Source organism: Mercurialis annua, linkage group LG2 (assembly GCF_937616625.2).
Source record: "Mercurialis annua linkage group LG2, ddMerAnnu1.2, whole genome shotgun sequence".
NCBI classification, from domain to species: Eukaryota; Viridiplantae; Streptophyta; class Magnoliopsida; order Malpighiales; family Euphorbiaceae; genus Mercurialis; species Mercurialis annua.
This window is the reverse complement of record NC_065571.1, coordinates 6,907,330-6,925,406: the sequence shown is the minus strand read 5'-3', so window position 1 is coordinate 6,925,406 and position 18,077 is coordinate 6,907,330. Positions and strand designations below refer to the sequence as shown.

At 35.3% G+C, this 18,077-nt stretch overlaps 2 protein-coding genes across 2 annotated transcripts; one reads left to right on the top strand and one right to left on the bottom strand.

Moving 5' to 3' along the window:
* Positions 1-8,562: 8,562 nt before the first annotated feature.
* On the top strand, positions 8,563-12,558 carry LOC126669806 (oligopeptide transporter 1). The gene is made up of 7 exons (XM_050363367.2): positions 8,563-8,952; positions 9,531-9,982; positions 10,088-10,185; positions 10,268-10,840; positions 11,039-11,306; positions 11,488-11,670; positions 11,751-12,558. The coding sequence occupies exons 1-7, from the start codon at positions 8,877-8,879 to the stop codon at positions 12,372-12,374; spliced, it is 2,274 nt and encodes a 757-aa protein (XP_050219324.1). The 5' UTR covers positions 8,563-8,876; the 3' UTR covers positions 12,375-12,558.
* A 1,917-nt stretch (positions 12,559-14,475) lies between these two features.
* On the bottom strand, positions 14,476-17,114 carry LOC126670508 (ER membrane protein complex subunit 8/9 homolog). Its single transcript, XM_050364259.2, has 5 exons — positions 16,824-17,114; positions 16,446-16,592; positions 16,304-16,360; positions 14,941-15,107; positions 14,476-14,820 (listed from the first exon to the last, which is right to left on the bottom strand). Exons 1-5 carry the CDS (start codon positions 17,025-17,027, stop codon positions 14,790-14,792), a joined length of 606 nt encoding a protein of 201 aa, XP_050220216.1. The 5' UTR covers positions 17,028-17,114; the 3' UTR covers positions 14,476-14,789.
* Positions 17,115-18,077: the final 963 nt, after the last annotated feature.

Genomic DNA, 18,077 nt, shown 5'->3' with positions numbered 1-18,077 from the left:
TTGATGTTTGTTTAGTCCTAAATAGTCTAAGGATAATTGTTATGTCATGATTTCAGAATTATTAGCATATCTCTTTCCCCTACGTGATGAATGAGTTAAATGTGTTTTTAATTGTTGACAATAATTGGAGAATGTAGTTAAGCGTTTCTTACTTGATTTTGATGACATGGGTCAATGCGACTAGGGTGAAAATTCGAGTTTAATGAAATGCTTGTAATTTGATAATTGTTGTGAAATTTGGCATGTGAATTAGGATTGAGCAACGGTGCAAATTGCTGAAAACTTGAGTAAATAATGGCAATGTTTGATATAGTGAATGACATGGTGAACACACTACTAATTTTGTGAGATTTTGAGCCTATGGGAGCATATTTTTTTGTGCTTATTTTTCTTGTTGTGTGGTTTGAAGCATGTTTATATTCTCTAGAACTTGCCTGTTTTCCGTTGTCATATTGCAAAGTTAAGTTAAAGAACATGAAGATGATAAATGGCATTTAGGATTCACTTTTTCCTTAAACCACTTAAACAGCCTACCTTTTACCTTTAGTTTACCCAAGTTGAGCCTTTGCCTTATTTTTGTTGTTTACACACTTTACACACATTTTATCTTTTCTCATCTTTCCACTTTCTACCTTGATTGATTTGGCAAATTGACTGACATTACAGGAAACTAGTGTGAGGATGTAGTAACATCCTAGCTCGTGATTATTGTTTGACGATTTCTTGATTTTTGTGATTATTAGTGCCTCTTGGAATTCAGAAAAAGTATAGAAAGCAAAAGCTTAGAAAAAGAAAAAAAATGTATAAAAAGGAATAGAAAATCAGAATATTGAGCTTAAAAGAAAAAAAAATTGAAAAAGTTGAGAATTCGAGGAAATAAAAGAAGAGAATGAGAGATTGTATATTTAGAGAGCTAATGTGATTAATTTTCTGGTTTCCTTTGATCTATGTTGGTTTGTTAAGTCATGTTTACCCTTTCTTTTACCTTGTACCATACCCTCGCCTAAACCCCATTACAACCCGAATAAAGTCCATTTTGATTTATGTTTTTGACTTGACTGAGTAGTGGAATGATGGATTGCAGGCAAGCCTATGGTAGGATTAGAATGTTTCAATTTTGAGTGCTGAATTTCGAACCCTTGAACACATGAGTGTTAGAGTGTACCTTGTGAGTTATTTTGCCATGTGATTTTATGATTCAAGCATTATTGTTTTTGCTCATAGGACTAAATGTTTGTTATCTTTGCTTGTGGTGAGTTTGCATGCTTTGATTTAACAATGCGTATTAGGTTCAAGTATGAGTGAACATGTTTGAGTATTCTTGGTGGTATTGATTCATGTCACAATTTTAAGTAAGTTGGCTTGGTTTATATTCTCTTTGTGTTGTCGGTTTTAAAAGCACGATTTAATTGATTCATCACTTTAGGGGTTTGAAAAATGTTAATTTCTTGTTGATTATTGACATTCTATTTGATTTGGGCTATAGCATGATTCGTTTCTTGCTTGAGGACAAGCAAAAGTTAAGTGTGAGGATGTTTGATAGGAGTAGAATTACTCCTATATTATCGTTGTTTTACGAGTTATTTACGTGTGTTTAGTGATTATTTTTATGCATATTGGGTCTCATTTCTTATTTGAGCGTTTCAGGTACTACCACGTAGATTTCACGGAGTTTTGGACCTAATCGGAGCAATACGGTGAAGTTTAAGCAAGACCGGAGTTGGATAGGCGTTTCGAGTTAGTTTCAGAGCTTTTTCTGAGATTTTGCCTGAGGGAAGATGGAAGGCACGATGGAAGCAACGTGCCTCGCATCGTGCCCCTAGTTTTATTCATGTTTTGTGGAAGGCGAGATGGAAGGCACGATGGTGGCATCGTGCCTCGCGTCGTGCCTCTGTTTGGTCCTTTACTTGAAGAGGAGGCGAGATGGAAGGCACGATGGTAGCAACGTGCCTCCCATCGTGCCTATCTGCTGAGTTGTCCAAAATTACGTTTTGACCCCGATCTTTCATTCCGATTCTAAAATTATGAAGGGGCGACTTTGGGACTTCACCAAAATACGAATTTGAGGCTGACAACGGGTATATATAGTGGTGTTTACAACCAAATTAGGGTTGGCTTAGTTCGTTTACCATTACATTAGACTAAAAACAATAGATTAGCTTTTTTTTCAGTATTAGTTCATCGTTCTTTGATTTGATTACTTTTTGAGCTGGATTTTATTCTTCGATATTATATTGGGATTTTTATGCGATTAAGGTACGATAATTCAGAGAGATCTTTTTCATTGTTTATCTTATCAATTATGAATTCCATATATTATATTGTTGGTTTATCTTTGATCATGAGTAACTAAACCCATCGTCGGGGATTATTGATTGAATTTATGCTTCGTTAATTAATTGGTTTATTGGGTTTTTGTTATAATTGCGTATTAATTACTATTCTTAATGCTTAGTTTAATTTGATCACTTAAACTATTGGCTTGTGTTTTAATTGTAACTTGAGAGAGTTGAATTGAAATAGACCGTGTAATCAATAACACAGGAGTTAACAACACGAGAGTGAATTAGCGAATGTGTGTTCTTTAGGTTTGCTTAACAAACATCAATCAATTAATTATTTAGGTTAATTATAACACGAGAGTGAGTAGTTGCCTTTTAATTGTTTAATTGACTGTTTTTGCCTGTAGCGGCTTGAGAGAGAGCTATAGGTGCCTTAGATCAGCCTGAACCGCAATTTGATAACGAAATCCATAAACCATGAGATTAATGGCATAAAGTAGATTAATAATCCCTGATCTTTCTCATTATTGTTTAAATCCTATTTAATTTACAGCCTTAGTTTACTTTTATCTTTAATTGTTTAATTTAGCTTTTAAATTTACATACTTCAATCCAAATTATCTTTTTAACTATCCAAATCGAGTCTCCTAACTGGTTGTCTTTAGAAGCTTTCTCCGTGGGTACGATATCTGGACTTCGCAGTCTATATTACAAGTTGGCATACGTACGCTTGCGTATTTTTACCAACAAGTTTTTGGCGCCGTTGCCGGGGAAAGCATATCTTTAACAACTAAGTTAGGATAGCTTGACTTGTTTTAGTTTTTATTTTTTCTTGTTTTACGCCGTGGGTATTTGTTGATTTATCTCCAGGTACTTTTTCTATGGTGTACTTATTTAAAAAAGCATAATGGCTTGGGTCCAGAATTGTGTGGTTTGTGGGAGTTTCTATCACACTGAGGCTGAATGTCCAATACCTTATCCAACTTCAAATGAACATGTCAACTTTGTGGGTGGTCAATGTCAAGCTAGTGATCCCTTCTCCAACACATACAATATGGGGTGGGACAACCATCAAAATTATGGGTGGAACAACAATTGGGGTAACATCCAAACATATCAAGACCAATGGAACTCTGATTTCAACTTTGGGGATGAACTGCAGTATTCATATGAGACTGAACAGCAGAGAGAGCAGGAAGAGTCTCTCCATAGCAAGTTTGATAAAATGATGGAGATGATGATGAAGAATGATGCTGAGACGCAGCAAACATTGAGGAATCATGCTGCCACTATCCACAATCTTGAGTTGCAGAATCAGCAGATGGCCCAAGCACTGCAGACTCAAAATCAAGGGGGTTTACCATCCGCTACTGAGGTAAATCCAAAAGAACAAGCCATGGACATGGAGTTGGAGTTGGAAAGTGACAAGGCATTAGTGGAACGTCATTCCATAAAAGTGTCTGCAGAGGACGAGAAAGAACAGTGTGAGGGTAGTAAACTTGAAGCTTCAGTTCCTGACCCACTTACTTTTCCCATGAGCTTCAATGAGGAAAGTGAGGAGGAATTTGGTATTACAGTACTCTATGAGAAAATCAACAAAACCTTTGACTACAGGGATCCATTCTTAGAAGGGTTTGATTCCGAGTATGACGGAAATAATATCAAACATATGAATCTGCTTAACACTCCTCTTGTTCTTTATTACAGGGACAATGATTACTCTGTATTATCTGATCTATATTTGAAGGAGCCAACAAAGGAAAGAAGGAAGAAGATGCTACCAAGACGGCTTCCTCATGTTAGGTTGTATTATTAACAACCTTACGCGAAGAGTCTAGCTTTGGACTCTAACTAAAGCGCGCTTGGGAGGCAATCCCAAGGGTATCTTTCTTTTCACCCTTTACACTTTTATGTTTCAGTCATGTTTTTATTTATTTCATTGCATTGGGGACAATGCATGAACTAGTGTGAGGGTGGGGAAAACATTATGTTTTTATATTTTTATTTTAGTTGTGTCTTATTTTGTGTTTTGTTTTTATTTTACGTCTGTAGTAGTCTATGGTTGTGAACCCTTGTTTTTGGTTTATCTACTCATGTTTGATGTTTGTTTAGTCCTAAATAGTCTAAGGATAATTGTTATGTCATGATTTCAGAATTATTAGCATATCTCTTTCCCCTACGTGATGAATGAGTTAAATGTGTTTTTAATTGTTGACAATAATTGGAGAATGTAGTTAAGCGTTTCTTACTTGATTTTGATGACATGGGTCAATGCGACTAGGGTGAAAATTCGAGTTTAATGAAATGCTTGTAATTTGATAATTGTTGTGAAATTTGGCATGTGAATTAGGATTGAGCAACGGTGCAAATTGCTGAAAACTTGAGTAAATAATGGCAATGTTTGATATAGTGAATGACATGGTGAACACACTACTAATTTTGTGAGATTTTGAGCCTATGGGAGCATATTTTTTTGTGCTTATTTTTCTTGTTGTGTGGTTTGAAGCATGTTTATATTCTCTAGAACTTGCCTGTTTTCCGTTGTCATATTGCAAAGTTAAGTTAAAGAACATGAAGATGATAAATGGCATTTAGGATTCACTTTTTCCTTAAACCACTTAAACAGCCTACCTTTTACCTTTAGTTTACCCAAGTTGAGCCTTTGCCTTATTTTTGTTGTTTACACACTTTACACACATTTTATCTTTTCTCATCTTTCCACTTTCTACCTTGATTGATTTGGCAAATTGACTGACATTACAGGAAACTAGTGTGAGGATGTAGTAACATCCTAGCTCGTGATTATTGTTTGACGATTTCTTGATTTTTGTGATTATTAGTGCCTCTTGGAATTCAGAAAAAGTATAGAAAGCAAAAGCTTAGAAAAAGAAAAAAAATGTATAAAAAGGAATAGAAAATCAGAATATTGAGCTTAAAAGAAAAAAAAATTGAAAAAGTTGAGAATTCGAGGAAATAAAAGAAGAGAATGAGAGATTGTATATTTAGAGAGCTAATGTGATTAATTTTCTGGTTTCCTTTGATCTATGTTGGTTTGTTAAGTCATGTTTACCCTTTCTTTTACCTTGTACCATACCCTCGCCTAAACCCCATTACAACCCGAATAAAGTCCATTTTGATTTATGTTTTTGACTTGACTGAGTAGTGGAATGATGGATTGCAGGCAAGCCTATGGTAGGATTAGAATGTTTCAATTTTGAGTGCTGAATTTCGAACCCTTGAACACATGAGTGTTAGAGTGTACCTTGTGAGTTATTTTGCCATGTGATTTTATGATTCAAGCATTATTGTTTTTGCTCATAGGACTAAATGTTTGTTATCTTTGCTTGTGGTTAGTTTGCATGCTTTGATTTAACAATGCGTATTAGGTTCAAGTATGAGTGAACATGTTTGAGTATTCTTGGTGGTATTGATTCATGTCACAATTTTAAGTAAGTTGGCTTGGTTTATATTCTCTTTGTGTTGTCGGTTTTAAAAGCACGATTTAATTGATTCATCACTTTAGGGGTTTGAAAAATGTTAATTTCTTGTTGATTATTGACATTCTATTTGATTTGGGCTATAGCATGATTCGTTTCTTGCTTGAGGACAAGCAAAAGTTAAGTGTGAGGATGTTTGATAGGAGTAGAATTACTCCTATATTATCGTTGTTTTACGAGTTATTTACGTGTGTTTAGTGATTATTTTTATGCATATTGGGTCTCATTTCTTATTTGAGCGTTTCAGGTACTACCACGTAGATTTCACGGAGTTTTGGACCTAATCGGAGCAATACGGTGAAGTTTAAGCAAGACCGGAGTTGGATAGGCGTTTCGAGTTAGTTTCAGAGCTTTTTCTGAAATTTTGCCTGAGGGAAGATGGAAGGCACGATGGAAGCAACGTGCCTCGCATCGTGCCCCTAGTTTTATTCATGTTTTGTGGAAGGCGAGATGGAAGGCACGATGGTGGCATCGTGCCTCGCGTCGTGCCTCTGTTTGGTCCTTTACTTGAAGAGGAGGCGAGATGGAAGGCACGATGGTAGCAACGTGCCTCCCATCGTGCCTATCTGCTGAGTTGTCCAAAATTACGTTTTGACCCCGATCTTTCATTCCGATTCTAAAATTATGAAGGGGCGACTTTGGGACTTCACCAAAATACGAATTTGAGGCTGACAACGGGTATATATAGTGGTGTTTACAACCAAATTAGGGTTGGCTTAGTTCGTTTACCATTACATTAGACTAAAAACAATAGATTAGCTTTTTTTTCAGTATTAGTTCATCGTTCTTTGATTTGATTACTTTTTGAGCTGGATTTTATTCTTCGATATTATATTGGGATTTTTATGCGATTAAGGTACGATAATTCAGAGAGATCTTTTTCATTGTTTATCTTATCAATTATGAATTCCATATATTATATTGTTGGTTTATCTTTGATCATGAGTAACTAAACCCATCGTCGGGGATTATTGATTGAATTTATGCTTCGTTAATTAATTGGTTTATTGGGTTTTTGTTATAATTGCGTATTAATTACTATTCTTAATGCTTAGTTTAATTTGATCACTTAAACTATTGGCTTGTGTTTTAATTGTAACTTGAGAGAGTTGAATTGAAATAGACCGTGTAATCAATAACACAGGAGTTAACAACACGAGAGTGAATTAGCGAATGTGTGTTCTTTAGGTTTGCTTAACAAACATCAATCAATTAATTATTTAGGTTAATTATAACACGAGAGTGAGTAGTTGCCTTTTAATTGTTTAATTGACTGTTTTTGCCTGTAGCGGCTTGAGAGAGAGCTATAGGTGCCTTAGATCAGCCTGAACCGCAATTTGATAACGAAATCCATAAACCATGAGATTAATGGCATAAAGTAGATTAATAATCCCTGATCTTTCTCATTATTGTTTAAATCCTATTTAATTTACAGCCTTAGTTTACTTTTATCTTTAATTGTTTAATTTAGCTTTTAAATTTACATACTTCAATCCAAATTATCTTTTTAACTATCCAAATCGAGTCTCCTAACTGGTTGTCTTTAGAAGCTTTCTCCGTGGGTACGATATCTGGACTTCGCAGTCTATATTACAAGTTGGTATACGTACGCTTGCGTATTTTTACCAACAATTATTCAATTAGATTCTAATTTAACATTGGAAAGTCTTAGGAAAACATGCCATTTTCCGCTTCAGTATACCATTAGGAGTATATGAAATTATACGGCTATGATTCAATTGAATTGTAATTGATTCGTGTAAGAAATTTCCCGGTTAAGAAATAATAGTGTCGGAAAAATGATTTTGCAAAATCAATCGTTGATTAACTTCAAATTATAAGAAGTAATTTCAAAGATATGTTGACAAAAACGGGGCCATTTATTTCATAATAAGAGAATGATATAGTAGGAGCAAGTGGGTCGAACTAACACGTGAGTTTCTCTAGATTGATATTCTTTTTGATCAAGCACGATTACACTCGAACTTGTTAACAATTCAACAACTTTATCGAGCTCAAACTCGTTAAAATTGTGATAAATTTATCGAGTTCGAATTGTTTAAGGCTCAACTTAAGTTTGAATTCGATCTTGGAGACCCGAGTCAAGTTTGAAAATGCAAATATCCAATTATGCTCGACTCGATCACACCCCTAATATAAACCTACGTTGATAGCGAAATTCATGACCGCACGGGCATCACTTCACTAGTTCACTTATAGGAGGAAGTGATATCAAATTAAACCAAATAACCACTTTTGAACGATATTTTTAATATGGTTTAAAATTATAAAAGAAATTGGTCTTTTGGTTAGGTTTGATATTGAAAGTAAAAGAATCCGATTCATTTTATTTCAAATCGAGCTGAAAAATCAAATTAAACCAAGAAAAATAAACTAAAATCAGTTCAATTTCGATTAAATTTTAGTTCGTTTAATTTAAATTGAACATACATCTCCACTTGTAGTAGGAAGGCGTGACGGATTCGATCATTTTCTTTAAATAAAAATCCATATTTTATAATTTTTGATGGTTCAAAAATTTCCTGAAATGTCTCATCTAATGTAACACTGGACAGTTTCAAAATGACAACAGTAAACCCTAATTTTCCGGCTTCCACACCTTGCACTACTGGGTGTGAATAAACATGGATTAATCCTCCTTTAATTTCTGATATCCACAAATAAAATCATTTCTTTTTTGAATGTCTAAATTTAGCAATAATCTTTAATTTCTAAACACTAATTACGCACAAATACAGACACATATAGCAAACCAAGACAGAAAAAAAAACTTTCCAAATTAAATTGAATCTTATGAATTACTATTACATAGAAATTCAATATAAAGAATCTCTATCTTGATAATGTGTCTCTATTTATAGTAATAATAATTTGACAAAGCATGTAGACAATATGTCATTCAAGATACATTTTTGTTTACATTGAATCTTATAAGTTTATGACGTTTAAAGAACAGTTGGTTTCCATTGAAACATTGCTGTAAATAACTGAATGACAGGTTCTTGAAAGTGAAATCTGAGTTCAAGAAAATAATAAGATAAAGAAGAAGACGGAGGAGAAAGAAAGAAGGAGATAAATGGCGAGTTCGAAAGGGGATTCGGGTCCTCAGTCGAGGTTTCCGGATAAGAATCAATCTCACATCGAAACAAAAGGTAATTAATGCTTCGGCGTTTCTGCTTCGGAAAATGCTTGAGTGTTTCTTGTTTCATCTTTCGTGTTTCGAAGTTTCTTGTTTCAGCATTTTGTGTTCTAGCATTTCCTATTCATTGTTAATGTTTTAGCATTACTTTCGCACGATTCAGAATTCGATCAATTGCAAAAAAATATGAACTGTGGCGTGAAAAGTTGATATAATCGATTACTAATTTTTATATTTTGACAAATTGTGATACCGACATGTTTTCCCGTAGAAAAAGTGTTGTTGTGACAACTAGAATACTGTATATTCTGATGTCTACATCAGTATTTACTAATTTGCCGATACATTAACATGATGACCGCTCTTATCAAGTTTTAAAGCTTAAATTTTATTTGCAAATCACGCTAAAATTCGTGTTTAAATTTGTATTTAACCCGATAATATTATCTCATTTCAACGTTTTTTATTTCAGCATTTTATGTTTCTATCATTTATTTAACGTTTCTTTTCAGCGTTTAATATATAATTCAGCTTTTTCTTTATAGTACAAGATAAAAATTACTGAAATTTTCTATTTTTTAATATTCGCAGTGGTAGATGATGAAGAAGTGAACGACAGTCCAATAGAGCAAGTAAGGCTGACAGTTCCGATCACCGATGATCCAACGCAACCCGTATTAACATTCCGAACATGGTTGCTCGGGGTGATATCGTGTGTTCTTCTAGCATTCGTGAACCAATTCTTCTCATACCGAACCAATCAGCTCGTTGTCACGGCAGTTTCAGCACAAATTGTGGTTCTTCCGCTAGGAAAGATGATGGCTGCAATTCTACCAGAAAAAGAAGTGAAATTTCCGTTCACGAAATGGTCGTTTTCGTTGAATCCGGGGCCGTTTAATGTGAAAGAACATACGTTGATTACTATATTTGCAAACTGTGGATATAACGGTGTTTATGCTGTTCATATTCTTACTGCTGTCAAGGCCTTTTATAAGAGGCCTCTGAATCCTCTTGCTGCTATGATACTCGTGCAAACTACTCAGGTATGATTTTGCCATTATATTTCTGTTAAATTATGGCTAATTATTCATGAAATTTGAAAATTGTATGACTTTTGTGAATTACAATCAATTTCTATAAAAATGTAGTTGCTTGGTTATGGATGGGCTGGAATGTTCAGAAAAATCCTGGTTGATTCCCCGTTCATGTGGTGGCCTCAAAACCTGGTGCAAGTTTCTCTATTCAGGTATTATATTTACATTATAGTACAATTTCAAGAAAACAAACTCGAATCCATGGCTGAAATCTTTAAATTCTGCAAATTACAGAGCATTACATGAAAAAGAAAAGCGACCAAGAAACGGACTGAGTCGAATCCAATTCTTCACAATGGTATTCATCGGAAGTTTCGCTTACTACATTATCCCTGGTTACCTTTTCCCTTCCATTTCCGCCTTTTCCTTCGTCTGCTGGATATGGACAGACTCTGTCTTCGCTCAGCAGCTCGGTTCGGGGTTAAACGGCCTCGGAATCGGCTCCTTCGGCCTCGACTGGTCCACCGTTAGTAGCTTCTTGCTCAGTCCTTTAGCCGTACCGTTCTTCGCCATTGCAAACACTATGGCCGGGTTTATAATCTTTTTGTACATTTTGGTCCCTATTGCTTACTGGACTAATGCTTTTAATGCCACGAAATACCCAATTATTTCGTCTCACACGTTCGATTTTGACGGTCGACCGTACAACATTTCGAGAATTCTGAACGAGAAAAATTTCGATATTAATTTGACGGAGTATAACGATTACAGCAAGCTTTATCTGAGTGTTCTGTTTGCGTTTGCGTATGGATTAAGTTTTGCTTCTCTCATGGCTACTCTTTCTCATGTTGCTCTCTTTGATGGAAAGTACGTTCTCTGTCCTTTTACTTATTATTTTTTCAATTTATTGTTTACGGTTTGAACTTGTCGCATAGCAGTGTGTAAAAACCGAATCAAATTGAATAATCGAACTATATCATTGAATATAGTTCAGGTCAATTGATATAGTACGTAATTACCCGCTACCGATTATGTAACTCTTTTTTGGAATGGAAATTCTAACAGGAATATATGGAAAATGTGGATGAAGACAAAGGGAGCAATCCAAGACCAGTTTACAGATGTTCATACAAGACTTATGAAGAAGAACTATGAACAAGTTCCAGAGTGGTGGTTTTTGTCTATTGCCATTATATCCTTGGGTTTATCCCTTCTTGCAGTTGAAGGTTTTAATAAAGCATTGCAGCTTCCATGGTGGGGACTTATTCTTGCTTGTGCTATTTCATTTTTCTTCACTCTACCCATCGGAATTATTCAGGCCACCACCAATGTGGTAATGTACATCCTTTGCTTGCTTTTATTTTTAAGTTTAATTGCAAAACAAAATATAAACTTTAACGTGCTTTTGTAATTCGGAACATCGAATATTTTCTTTAACGAAAAAAATGGCGAAACATACACTGTTTTGATACCAAATTGAATTGGGTAATAATGAAAATGTTGTGATGGAACAGCAAATGGGGCTAAATGTGATAACAGAGTTGATAATTGGATATATGTATCCTGGTAAACCTCTTGCAAATGTGGCTTTTAAGACCTATGGATACATTAGCATGACTCAAGCACTCATGTTTGTTCAAGACTTCAAATTAGGCCACTACATGAAAATCCCACCTAAAGCCATGTTCTTTGTTCAGGTATCTCTTCTTCAATTCATTCATCGTTACTACTTTATTGCTATGATTTTAATTTATTGCTTGTTTAATGAATGGTTCAGTTAGCTGGAACAATAATAGCTTCATCAGTCTGCTTCGGAACAGCATGGTGGCTTCTAACAAATGTCGAAAACATCTGTATTCCCGACATGTTACCCGAAGGTAGTCCATGGACATGTCCCGGGGACGACGTTTTCTACAACGCATCAATCATATGGGGAGTCATCGGCCCTATGAGAATGTTTGGAAAACTAGGTGTCTACACAAAGATGAACTGGTTCTTCTTGATAGGATTAGTAGCCCCAGTTCCGGCCTGGCTACTTGCGCGAAAATATCCGAATAACAAATTTATCAAGAACATTCACGTGCCGGTTCTGATACAGTCGATCTCAGGTATGCCGCCCGCGAAAGCTGTGCATTATTGGACTTGGGGAGTTGTCGGAACTTTTTTCAATTACTATATTTATAACAGAAGCAAGGGGTGGTGGGCTAAGCATAACTATATTCTGTCGGCTGGTCTTGATGCTGGCGTTGGATTTATGGGCATTATTATTTTCTTTGCTCTGCAAAACTATAACATTTATGGTCCCGATTGGTGGGGTTTGCAGAGCAGCGATCATTGTCCGTTGGCTAAATGTCCGACTTATCCCGGGGTTGTCGCCGAGGGATGTCCGGTTGTTCAGTGATATTGAAGGTAGCGATTTAGATTTATGCATGAAATTTGTAACTCCAGAATGTTTTTTAACTTATGTTTCAATTTGATTTGGTGTTATATATTTGAAGTAGAATGTAGTTAGACTTGAATTCTTTTTCATTTAAGCTATGTATTGGATTGTAATAATTAAGAAGCAATGTCATAACGTTCAATAAGCCGTACGAGAAAAATTTGATTACGGTTATGCAAAAGTATTAATTATAATTTGATAACCGCAAAACAATAAAAATTAGTCTAGAAATTGCACCTTGAAGTAAAGAAATAATCTTCATATATGTTCATAGTTTGTATAATATGATTATTTAAGTAAAACATATAAAAGAAATTGAGCTTATTTTAATATTTATTGAGCTTGTTTCATGCTCAACTTCTCTTTGGTGCGGTTCTATCATTTGTTTTCATTCGGATCGTCCCTCTTCATTTTGTAACCACCTACGCTAACGCTAATAGTTTCATCACCTATTGAAAAGGGTTTATTTATAGGAAGAGTATGATATTGAGTTACTTTTTTACGTTCTACGTCGCCGCTAATAGTTTTGTCACCAATTGAAAGTGGATCATTTATAGGAAGTGTATGATATCGACTGCTTCCTGTCTTCCTTTCGCTATTGCCGCCAATAGTATCGTCAGTGTCGTCGCTAATTGACAGTGGTTGATTTATTACAGGAAGAGTACGGATTTGACTGCTGCTTCCTCTCTTTCCTTCTCTGTCGCCGCTAATAGTGTCGTCACCAATTGGATGTTGTTGATTTATTACAGGAAGGGTACGAATTCGACTGCTTGCTCTCTTTCCTTCTTCGTCGCCTATACTTGGTATATTATCTATAGCGACATCGGTACTACCGCTGTCAAATTCCCCGTTTCTGCCTGCTCCATCTAAACTACCACCTCCTCCGAAATTTGGAACCCAGTCTCCGTACGAGCCTCCGAAGTTGCCTGCTCCGTCTAAACTACCACCTCCTCCGAATTCTGGAACCCAATCTCCGTACGAGCTTCCGCCGCTAAAATCATCAGAATCGCCAGTACTACTGCTTCCATCAGGCCAATGACTACGTTGCACCGGTATTAATGGGATCGAATTCCCACCAATATTAGCGGAAATGTCATCGGAAGTGCTGTCAAACAGAAGCCTACTAGCAAAACTGAAGCTGATTAAGCTTACTAGCGCCACGAAACCTGCTACGTTGCATTTTAGTAGTGAAACCATTATCTTAGTGATTGCTACAAATACGTGTGGTAGTGTATAATTGAGAATTAGAGGAGTTTATATAAGAAGAATTGTGCATGGCCCCTGGAATGTGGAGTCATGGTTTTTGCATGAGTAGAAAACTAATTACGAAAAATTGACACAAAACGTATACCCTGAATTTACGTGACGTGAAAATGTAGTGAATGTTCATAGCAACATGAGGAAGATATTTGTGTTGTGTCTAACTGTCTATCAATAACTGTATATTTTAAAAACGAACATGTTGCCCGTAAGTTGTTGACTAATATTACAATCGACGTGGAAATGTATTCCGAGTTCAGTTGATCGATCCAATTATTACATTCTTTTGATTCAGTCATATATTAAGAGTTTTAAAATTAGGTTAACCAAAACAATTGAATTAATCGGATGTTTCTCGTTTTTCTTTATTCTATTTCTTATTATTATTTGGTTAACCGAATCCACTGACTACTTTAGTAGGTTTGTGTCTTGTATTTTTAAGATTTTGAATCAGTTAAAGAGATGAAATAGTTCAATCTTGATTAAATCCATCAATGTTACATAGAAGGACAGAGCATGAACATACATTAGAATCATACAAAACATGCTCACACAAAGACTTTAGAAACTACAGGCAAATAATTCATTACATTTGAAGACTTTAGAAACTACAGGCAAATAATTCATTACATTTGCACTCTTTAAAGAACCAGGCATTAAGCTTGCTTTAACTAATTTGCTACTTCTCTCGTTGGAGACCAGCGAATTGGACAATTTGGGATATGGTAGAAGATGAAAAAGAAATTCATTTCTCAAACTAATACTACATCTTTATCACTAAAATGAAGGTCATGTAAGTAAATTTGCTGGAAAAAAAAGTTTTTTCATAGCATGTAATTCCAACTTTTAAAGCAAAACTACAATAAATATATTTCCTCAAAGAACACATTGAGTTCCTAATCTTAAAAACTTCAAAATCTAACACAAAATAGATGTTTTGTTGAGGCACTCTGCAAAGTTTTCTTATCTAAAGGAAACCTGAAACCTGTTGTCTATCCACGACACTTTAATTCTTTACAGGTTTGTTCTGTCACCGATCAAGTTGTTGCATCATATCAACGTTAACTAGATGCGACAGCAAGAAAGAATATCTGGAATTCACTGCGGAGGTCAAAACTACTTGAAGAGATCGGGATTCAGCCAATCCCTGAAAATAAAGAAAGACGATTCGTTATGATTTTTTGATATGATTTGTTCAAAACTTATCAATCCATGTGCTCTGTACTACCAAATGCACAGGAATGCATACAGGTGACACTACACTTACTTAGTAATGTCGTCAAGGTGATCATCAAAATCCACAACATCCTGCCATTTTTTGGAAGAAATAAAATCCGACAAGACAATATTTGCTGCTGGCTCCTTCAGAATCAACTTGCTACCTCCATCTGATCCAGCTAGCTTCCAGTTCTTTGATGCATCCCTTGCATAAAGCTAGTGCAAGGAGATGAAGAGAATAAATTAACTGCAATTACTGATCTCAACAGTCAAATTAAAACATGCTGAACTCTAGAAAAATGAAAGTTGGCTATGATGGCTGCTTCTTCCTAATAGCAACCTATAACTAAATCAAGGACTAAATTGATGCACATAACTAAAATAGAAGTGCGTAAAAGCATAACTTATGCAATGTCAATGCATAAGTTATAGAATCTAATTAGAAGATGGCTGCTTCTTCCTAATAGCAACCTATATCTAATTAGAAGTGCGTAAAAGCATAACTTATGCAATGTCAATGCTGGCAACCATCTTTCTAACTAAAATGGTCCTCCCCTAAATAATCAATTAATGATTTCCTATGAAGCACCGATGCTTCTCGGATATTTCTTATGCAAGGGGGAGACATGGGGATGTGGCAGGAACACGTATGGAACACGTCAAAATAAGTGTTCCAACAGTTTTTACTTTTGAAAGGAGGGGATACGCCAGGAACACTCCAAGGGACGCGCCAGGAGTGTTTAACACTTAATATTGGAGTCAATTTCAATGAATTTTAAACTTTTTTTTAATTTACTTAAATTGAATGACTTACAATATTATATATATATATATATATATATTTTCTATGTCCCCGCCGTGTCCGTGTCTTTTTTTTTTTTTTCAAAAACAGTTGTTCACTGTGTCGTACCCGTACCCATACCTGTTCATGTATCCGTGTCTGTGCTTCATAGATAATTTGTGAACCATGTTCATCATAAAAAGAATGCAGAAGAGAATTAAGAATTTGATTCAAAGCAACAAAACTCCACAAATTTCAACCAAATAACTAATAAGCCAAGATCAAATCATAGAATTGCTACCGCAAAAGAGCTGAAATTTGGATAATGACACTTCACATAGCCAATTGACCACTACTCTAATAAAACAACAGGCAGCTAAACCACTACATTTTCATCACTTGACCAAATTGTTCCTCAGGATAAATAGCAGTAGAGAGGAACTCTGTAATCTAGCATAGAGGGCAAACAAGTGGCCATTCATCCATTGACAAAAACAATACCTAAAGCTAAAATATTTATTTGATCTCTCAACTGTTTCAAGCACCCTACATAGAAACAGGAACCCGTTTTCCTTCCTACATAATCCTCCAAGTATTCCAAATATAACAGAACAGAGAAAACAAAACTAACCTGCAAAACAGGGCTTTGATTCCCCTTTGGTAATGTTTCCAGCTTCTTATTATCTAACTGCAGAAAAGTTCAAGCCAAAACAGTTTCCAAATTCATAATCAAATTCAAACAGCAACAAAAAGTTAAATAAAGAGTGACATACCAAGAGAATAGCAGCTTGAGGGAAATAGCGAAAAATGTGATCCCCAATATTCTTAGAAACATTACCAAGCTCACTGTCATCAAACCTCTCATTTGCATGGAAATACCCTACTATACCCAGTCCTTGACTTCCATAATGGTCCTCTATCTATACATTAAATACAAAAAATCATCAAACTATACTCGAAATTACAAATTAGTAATCAGTCCATAAATTCAGCCAATTGAAAGTTTCTTCCAAGATAATACAGTTTTTGCACAATTGAATTGAACTTGCACGACATTCAAAATAGACTAAATTACCCAATAAAATTAACGAACAAAAACAACTAATAATGATGTAAAAAAAAAGGATTAGGATCAGTGATAAGGAAATTACCATGATTAAGGCGATCTCGAGAGGAGGGAGAAGACCTAAGTGGGGATTATGAAAAAGAGGAACGGATTCGACGATCTCCACGACGTCGTTTTGATTAGATCGACCCAGTAAAACGCCATTAACTGATGTTGACTTGTGCTTGATTGCGTGGAGTACTAGCTTTATGTAAGCGTTCTGTGATATCTCGTATTTCACCTCTCCCATCTTCTTCTCCGGTTATGCTAATTTCGAATCGCCGGCGAGATTATTTATTTGGTTTGAGAACTGAGACTGAAAGAGAAGTACGAGAGTTTAGTTTGTTTCTAAGCCAACGTCAGTGATTGATTCGACGTCGTTTCTCAACAGTCCAAAAAATACAATATTTCTCTTTTTTATCTTTTATTTTGTAATTTTTTAATGCTTAGTTTTAAAAAGAACGACGTAGTTTTGGTGAAAAGAGAAACACAATACGTACACTCAACTCAATACATAAAACAATTGACACTTAAAGAGATTGATTCTCGGTTGTTTAAAATCACTCAATTTATTTTTTGCTGTGTAGATATGGAGTAACTGTTGAATTCTTATTGCTGCTCATTCACAATGAACTTCGTGTTATGTTTGTAGTTAAAGGATGGGCGACAAGGAGAAGACGTTTATGTTTATCCGCCTTGTTTCAGCTGCTGGCAACGTAAAGAGAAAAGTGCTAAAAACGTTGCCGAGAAACTTGAGTTTCGAAAGTAATGATCCTCGGATTAATACAGAGGCTAAAATAAAATGAGGCGGGAGCTTATGTGCTTGATTCTATGATGATCTATAATTCATCTAGTTTGTGATGTTCGGTATTTCTTTGTATACTTCACTTTCTTTTTCTTGCAATATTAGCATTGAATTGTTAGCAGCTGACCTACTTACGGCACGTCTTATTAGATGGTTTAATTGAACTTGAGCTGTATCTCTAATACAGGAGCAGAGCCAATGATAGAACCATGGTTGCACATGAATATGGTTGTCAAGTAATGTGACAATGTAGCAATGTGACAAGCAATTTTGACATCAACATTTACCATTTAAAGATTTCACCTTTCAAACTTTGGGATGTTAAATAAAATTATTCAACTTCATGAAATTTTCGAATAATGGAGGCTGTCTATAAGTTTAAGTGAACTCTTTAACATTTGAATTTTTTTAACTATAGAATACTAATACTCGGCACATTACCATTAAAGACAATTACTACGAGGGTCGAGAATACAGAAAGATACATCCGATCAA